The sequence below is a fragment of the Mauremys mutica genome, chromosome 2 (genome assembly GCF_020497125.1).
Source record: "Mauremys mutica isolate MM-2020 ecotype Southern chromosome 2, ASM2049712v1, whole genome shotgun sequence".
Classification (NCBI taxonomy): Eukaryota; Metazoa; Chordata; order Testudines; family Geoemydidae; genus Mauremys; species Mauremys mutica.
The window spans coordinates 123372944-123381092 of record NC_059073.1 but is presented as its reverse complement, the minus strand read 5'-3'; the positions used below and the strand labels follow the sequence as shown (position 1 = coordinate 123381092).

The 8149-nt window shown below is 47.0% G+C and overlaps 1 protein-coding gene across 1 annotated transcript in view; it reads left to right on the top strand.

Moving 5' to 3' along the window:
* Nucleotides 1-510: 510 nt before the first annotated feature.
* GMDS (GDP-mannose 4,6-dehydratase) overlaps nucleotides 511-8149 on the top strand; it is a 548809-nt gene continuing 541170 nt past the window's right edge. The window contains exon 1 of the mRNA XM_045005274.1: nucleotides 511-1172. Within this exon, the coding sequence (XP_044861209.1) occupies nucleotides 1074-1172 (99 nt within the window). The 5' untranslated portion in view covers nucleotides 511-1073. The remainder of the gene's footprint in view (nucleotides 1173-8149) is intronic.

Below are 8149 nucleotides of genomic sequence, written 5' to 3'. Positions count from 1 at the left end.
AGCAGCCTCCGGGGCGGGGGGGGGGGGGGGTCCCAGCGCACCACAGGCACCAGGGGCTTTGCCCTGGGCCAGGGTCCCCACGTCCCTCTCCTGGGCAGTGGCGCTGCCCGCTCAGAGCTGACTGGAAGGGCCGCTCCGCAATACTCCCGCCTTCCCCTGCCCTTGCTCCGCCCCTTGCCTCCGCTAGTTCCCCCCGCGGCGCGGCGCGGCGCGGCCCCGCACGGGGGCGGGCTCGGGAACAGGGGCTCTGCCCCCGCAGGCTGATCAGAGCGGGGAGCGGTGCCGCCCCGGGCGGGGGCGGCTACGGGCGGCTCGCTCCTCCACGCTGCAGGGGGCGCGGTGGGCTCCAGGCGCAGCCGTTCGGCTGGGCCGAGGTCGCTCTTTGCATTTGCCGCCTCGGTGCTGCATCAGGAAGTCGGGTCTCGCTTTTGGCGGCGGCGCCGGCGGCTGCTGCTGCTGCCGGAGCCGGCTTGAGACCTGAGGCAGCCCCGCCCCCACCGTACCCCATTATCCAATCAGCGGCCCCACCACCCGACACTGCCGGGTTCTGTGCCCGGGCTCTTGTCTCATTAAGGAAGCAACGCTGCTCCTGATTGGGTGGCGGAGGCCGCCGCGGCTGCTTTTCAAGCCGGGGAGCGAGGGAGCGCGCGCCTGAAATCCCAGCGCGAGCGAGCGAGCCTGGGGCTGCTGCTGCTGCCGGGAGCGGCGCGCGGGGCTGCACCTCAAGGGAGGAGCCGCCGCCGCTCAGGGGACGCGGAAATGCACCAGCGTCCGGCAGTAGCAGGAGCCTGGGCAGGCCCCGCCCCCTTGCAGTAGCTCAGTTGCCAACTCTTCATCTTTGGTCCAGGCAGCGCCCCCCCCCCCCCCCGCAGCCCATGCCCTTGCCAGCCCCAGCAGCCCACGTCACCGCATCCAACACCTTGACCGCCCCGCTCCTCCCACAAGCGGCTGCAGCGCAGCTCCTTCCCTTATCATCTTTACTCCCTGCTCCACCACTTGCACTTTGGTCACGGTCTCCTCCCAACTCCTGCTAAACCGCAGTGCCAGGAACTGGGCCCCTCCCCTCCAGGCTTATGGCACAGGACGCCTGCCCCAGCTCTGCACTCACTGTAGGGGACTGTGCAGACATGAATCCCAAGAAGGTGGCTCTCATCACGGGCATCACTGGCCAAGTAAGTGTTTTGGGGGGGCGGAGTGGAGCAGAGTACAAATGTAATTCCTTCTTTCTTCTAGCCCAGTCGTTAGGCAGGGCCAAGGGTTAGTGACACGTGGGTTGCCTCTATCTACATGTGTCTCTGCTTGATTTGTGAGCTAAGTACAACAGTAAGCTGTCTATTGCCACACTGATCAGCATGTATCAGCTCCCTGCTGTGCATCAGTATGTATTGCATTGATACCCTGCTAAAAATAAGAATACATCGGTATGTATTGCATTGATACCCTACTAGAAATAAGGACTGCTATTACTTACCAAACCATATTTGGCCCAACTTCATCCTTAACTGTTATTGACCGAAGAGAGGAAAGAAACATTTGCAACTGGTATGTTAAGTATAGTGTCTCATCTCCTGTTTTCTACAGTTTTACAACTTTTAGTGTAGCCCATCCTGTGCTGTTTACATGCAAAAATGAGGTCACTTGGATCTTAATATACAGTTTATCTGTGAGCACTTGATTTACAAGACACAATTCTTGGGAGATGAATGAAGAGAAACATTAAAGGCTGCTCCAATAGGAATACGTTTTTTGGCTTGACAGGCAGAGGATTGCTTTTCCATACAAGAATGAGGAAACATTGTTTTCTTAACTTGGTGGCCAGGTGTAGCTTTGCAGGTATAATGTAATCACTTCCCCATTGAAACAAACTTCCTTGCAGTTGAAATTTGACACAGTGCTTCTTTATGGCCGCTAATTATTGGATCTAAATTGAGGTGCCTAGAGCTAGATTTCTCTCTCTCTCTCTCTTCCCTCCCCACCCCAGATGTTGAATGCCTATGACTCCAGTTGAAATAGTGAGAGCTGTGAGTGCTCAGCATTTTGGAATGTCCGTCTCAAGTTGAACACCAAAACTAGCAGGAGCTTTTGCAAAAATTGGCTTAGGTGGTTTGTCCAAACCCATATAATAGTCTAATGATAGAGTTGGCAATATAACCCTAATCCATAGTCCCTTGTTCTGTGCACTAGATATTGCTGCCTTGTAGAAGGAAGAGACTATTGCAGAGTTGCAGCAAAAACTATAATCCTTAGAAATCTTTTAATACAAATATGTGTGTCTGAGTCTTTGTTTACAGAAGCCCTTATACCAGAAAGTGTGAGCCCTATTCTGAGACTAGAGCTGGACAGAACAAAAATGTTGCAGAATTCCTTTCACTGTGCCTTGGCCTCCTTTTTGGAATTGTTGCAGAATAGGTATATTCACCTGGTAGCATGATAACTTCCTGGCAGGCTCTTTTGGTGGGAGACATTCTTCCAAACTACCCTTAATGTAGTATGTAGTAGTGTAAGAAACGCACATTGAGAGAGTCAGGGGGCTTGCAGCTTCTCTGAGAGCTCAAAAATAAGAACAAATGCTGGTCTTGATACTTAGTCTAAATAGCATGACCTTGCCCATATCATCTCACTTTCATAAGCTTGCATCTGACAACATTGTTGCCATAAAGGTGGGCTAATAAATGTACATGTTAGGTAGCAGGGCTCAGATAATCCAACCTGGTATTGTTATTTACAAGAAACGCTTTCCTTTATCCAGTGTTTCCCAAACTTGGGACGCCACTTGTGTAGGGAAAGCCCCTGGCAGGCCGGGCCAGTTTGTTTACCTGCCGCGTCTGCAGGTCCGGCCGATCGTGGCTCCCACTGGCCACGGTTCGCCACTCCAGGCCAATGGTAGCTGCTGGAAGCGGCGGCCAGTACGTCCCTCGGCCCGCGCTGCTTCCAGCAGCTCCCATTGGCCCGGAGCAGTGAACCACGGCCAGTGGGAGCCGCGATCGGCCGGACCTGCAGACGCGGCAGGTAAACAAACCGGCCCGGCCTGCCAGGGGCTTTCCCTACACAAGCGGCATCCCAAGTTTGGGAAACACTGCTTTACCCTAAATGCGTTTACTCAGTTTAAATAATTGCCCCCAAACCAACAAACTGTTAATTTCCAGTAGGGGACAATCAGTGACACATGGTACAGGTAACATTTCCACTTCTTTGTGAATACATTCTTGTCATCTTTGTAAACAGGATGTGTAGAGGACACAAATTGGAAACGGCAGTGGATTGCCAGTGATTTATAAGGTGTCAGTTAACCTTGTGAAGAGCAAAGAGAATAAAGGACTTGCCCAGGACTTGAAAGCAAGCCTCGGCCTTGTCATGTTTAACACTAGTGGGGGATGATTTGGGAGGGTGAATGACTGCCAAAGCACGCAACCACAAAACATACCTAGATATTTCTAGTATTTCTGAAACTGCATGGAGGAGCAGCAGCAGCCTCTTCCCTTTCTTCTCACATCCAACCCCCAAAAGAGGGAAAAATCCTGCCTATTTCCTTTGGCTGGTTGCACTGTTCCTTTGTATTTGATCTTCCTCTTTGGTTGTCTCTCCCAAGCCTCTCTAGTCCTTTTTACTTGTGGAATTTAGAAACTGGGTAGCTTCCCTATCCTTCTGCATAATTAGGTGGCTCAAACCAATTGATGCCAAGCAGATTTTGGCACTAAATGCTAATCAGCCAGACTGATTAAGGGAAACTTCTAACTAGCTACAGCGACTCCTCAAAAGAGGTGTTTGGAGCAGTCGCAGCACTGAAATTATCCTGTGTGCCCCTCCTGTTGCCCAGGCCCTTCTTCCTCCAAGGAGCAGCGTTCCATTGGCCTCAACTACCCCAGCGTGGGCATAGTGGGAATTCCATACCTCTGTGAGAGACTCAGTAACACAAGAATCACAGTAATGGAGCTAGGAGCCCTCTTCCACTCTTTCCCCTCCCTCGTGCCCCACCCCCAAACCAAACAAAAAGCTGTAGCATCTTCAGGCACCTTTTGAGCCCAGGATAGATGAAATGTTCTTCCTCTAAGTCAAACTCAGGTTTACTTCAGAAGGTTGCGGTTCCCCGGGCCTGAAGGGCAACGGCAACATGAAAGCAAATCAGCAGTCCACTTTCCAGATTGTTCCCCTTCCACGAATGCAACTTAGTGGTAAGACCAAACTTCCTTGGACTCTGCAACAGACATGGGTGTCTCCCTCTGCAAAACTGTTAGGTAGGCTTCCTTTTGTGCTGTGTGCTGCAAGGTCACATTTGAGTTTTATATATTTCACATCAGCTCTTTTGCTCACTTGTTCTGTCTCTGCAGAACAGAGTGAAGTGGCTGTGGAGATAGTAGTAGGGTGTTGGCGATGGGAGGATGGGGGGAAAAAGAGGATGTTTTTTCAAATAAAATGGGTTAGAGCAGGTAGGATTTAGAGCCCCTCTTTGTAAAGGTACTCAAACATCCCAGCTATTGTAGCTCTAAATTTTCAGATAGTATAGCATAAATCTGAGTTGGGAGCATAGCATAAGTATATTGCCCTGTGTCTCTCAGAATCTGGGTTTCTTTTTCTCATTGCTCCTTAGACAAATAAATAAAAAATTGAAGATTTTTCTTCATTAATCCAGTTGCCCCCACTTCTTCACACAGCCTATTACTTTTTCCAGCAACTTTCTGACTCCTCCTCTATACTGGACTCCTATATACTGGTTGCGATGCTCTTATTTCTGCCTGTCTAGGCCTTCAAACAATTAGGCAAAGATGTTGGAGGTAGAGGAGAAAGTAGTGGTATCAAAGCCTGCCTCCTTTTGGTCCTATTTCTGAAAAGCAACCACAGGCTGTAGTGACGTGAGGTTGGGGGAGGTGGAACAGGAGACATAAGCATAGTCCTTACAAAAGCTTTGTTTATTATATGTTAAAATCCTTTGCTAAAATTACTAGGCGCAGATTGCTGCAACTCTATTAAATGCTGTTCGATTTCTTTTGCCATTCCTGCTTGCTACATGCATTGTTGAGCAGGCACATTTTGTCCCACACAGATTGATTATTGCAGCAATTTTTACGTGCATGCTAGAACTTGTATTTGCTGCACCTGCTCTGTAGATGGAGGACTTCCTTCTCTGGGAGTGCCCACCTGGCGTCTTTTGCTGGTGCTAAAGTCTTAAATGAAAACAAAGAAAAATGAAAATATACAGTCTGTCATAAACAAAAAAAACCCCATAAAATCATAAATCAAAAATAGTAAACACAATAAGTTTTAAAGACAAGTTGGTTTTTCTGAGATTGGGGTCTAGTTTAGTTGTAGGTTGATTTGAACATTAGTTAGCCTTTTATTCTTAACTAGATTTAAGGTTGTTGTAGAATAATGGTATAACTTGTAGGTCTGGATTAGTTGCATAATTGAATTGGAACATCCGTATTAAAGAGACTGACACAGTATATGGACAACGAATATAACAGGTACATAAGCAAATTCTCTGATCCAGCTGATTTGTCAGCTACAGGAATGTACTTCCTTTGGGCAAAGGATGGTGCAGGTCTTGGCTTTTTTCCTAGTGAGGTTACTAAAGTAGTTGAGAGTAGATAAACTTGTTTGTCATGTAGAAGTGTGGTGGTTGTAGTATATTTGAACAGTGGGCTGGGAGGGGGAAAAAGACCTTTGTAGTTTTACTGTATACAGTAGGTAATGGAAAATATTTCAGAATTTTTTTTGCAAGTTTTGCACTTAAATGAGTAGGCCAGATCGTAACTGTTTCCCTTGAAATGCCATGTAGCAAAGAGTTTTCACTGGCTGCAGTGAAATCTAGTGTAGAGGAAAGAGCTCTTTCTCAGAAGCTCCTCTGTCCCTAAAAGTGCCCAGATACAAGCTTATGCTATGGAGAAAGTCAATGGGAAAAAATTGTGGTTCTAACTACTTCACACACTTCATCTCCCTCCATTACGGATAATAAGTATCCAGCTTTATGTTGTCTTCTGGCATTTCCTCTCTATCTTGAAGAGATGGCATGTCTTCACACATTCAGCTGTCCTGGGTGGGCATGCACTACTTTCTCATGCTAACAAGTTGGTCCTGCCAGAATAGGGTTGAGGCACATGATTAACAGATGTTGTGCTGTCGGTTTCAGTTCTCTACCTGTTCTGGCACTTCTCATGAGTGTTAGTCACTTCTTTTTTGAAGCACTGCATCCACCTATGACACTATAAATAATAATAAATTAAAAGTTGAAGGAGATCCTGTGCATCAATCCATAACTTGCAATGACTGAGTCTGTTATTCCTCGTAACGCTTCCCAACTTTTTTCATGTTCTGCTTCATGAAATGAGTGAACCTCTCTAGGGGCATGAAAATGTAAGATTGGTATGCATAGAAGCAAATACATGCCCCCTGGACTTCCTACCACCTGTCCTTTCCTCCTTGTCTCACATTCACATGCTCTTGCCAGTACGGAAACCAGAACTGCAAGACTCCTGCAACGCTAGTCTTGGGCCTCCACGTCTGAAGGTTAAACTATCAGTGGTCATACTGCAGTGGTTCTGTGTTGCTACCGAATTAAACTTTCATTTGACTTGCATATGATTCTGAATCTTTTTTTTTTTTTTTGGTATTTGTATTAGATTGCCAAGGGATATTTGTTAGTGATGCGGGTGCCGGAATGCGCGATTTTCTTCCTGCTGTTACTTCCCTCTGTGCTTCCTATCAGAAGAAGTGATGCAGAATTGCCTTCTTGCATTTGGTGTATTACAGGAAAGCCTAACAATTCTTTTCCTTCATGCCCCACTAATACAAAAGCTGTATTTGTAATGTTTTTGCATTTCAGGTAGAAATGTATAGTACTAGTGGGGCTGGCACAGTCTTTCCCTTAGTGTCTTATACAGCACTGAGCACATTGTCAGCACTAAACAGACTCTTTTCTCCAAAAGCTGTATTAAACTTGCATTATTTACTTAAAGTTATATCAAATGCAGCAAGCATTTGTTAATACAATATTAGGCCTGTGATTTTAATTATATCAAAGTCAGGATACTTGTATATGCAGTACAGTTGTCTTTCAGTATGTTCATACCTAACCTTTGTGTGCAAAAATACAGAATCCCATGCTGTCTCACCTCTGTGAATGAATTAGGTCTAGCTCCCTGTGCCTGAACAGGGGCTCCTACTTTGGCCAGTGAAGAGAACAGTCCAGCACCTGGGGACTATAAAGGACCAGGAATCTGAGGGGGTGTGGGGGAAGCCTTGGTGAGAGTCAGTTGGGAAAAGTCTGGAGGAGGTGTCTGGGGAAAGCTGCAGAGAGCAGAAAGCTTTGCAGGTTCTCCCTGGGAAGAGAGAGGAATGAACAGGAAGCAGTGGAAGGGATAGCTAGCTGTTCTTTCTGAGCCAGAGAGAGCCAACACCAGAGAAGAGTGGACAGGGCTGACATCTAAGACCAGCGGAGGGTGATGGCTCTCAGAACCAGAGAGCTTAAGCCAGGGGGCCAAAGAGGGCAGTGCTGGAGAGTCTGGTTGCGGTGAAGGACGCTAGGGCTGTATTTGGTGGATTGCAGTGTTTGGAATCATTATATGCACCGGGCTTTATTTTGCAATAAATTAAGCCAACAAGGGCTGTTTGCACATAGAAAGACTCTTTGGACTATTTCTGGGGACTTAGGAGGAGGGAAACTGAGGCAGGGGTGCATATCTTGCTGGGGCCTGCAGGTAGAGGGTGCTGTAGGTGGGGATGCTATGTGTCACATGCGTATAGAAAAGATACATTTTACTTCAGAAGTATTTACAAAATATTATGCCCTATTACACTTTTCTCATATGGGATTGTCTGTACTAACAATTTTTGGATGTGTCCTGCTATTTGTGTGACCACTGGTTGAAACACTTACTTACTAGACAGAGTTTGGGTGTCTTTACTATGCTTGTCTAGATCTGCTCTGATTAAGGAAGGTCAACTTTTTTTTTTTTTAATTGCCTGGTCTCTAGAGGTTGAGAGTTTCATTGCTGCCTGTAGGATTCTTCAGTATGTGCAGTGAAACTGAACAGAGTATTGTAAATTTTGGACTACTGTTTGGGTAACTTCTTAGTAGCAGGAAAGGCACAGGAGCTGTGGCTATGCAGACTCATGAGAATGTTGCTTCCATTTGTTTGCACTTGGTTCATAG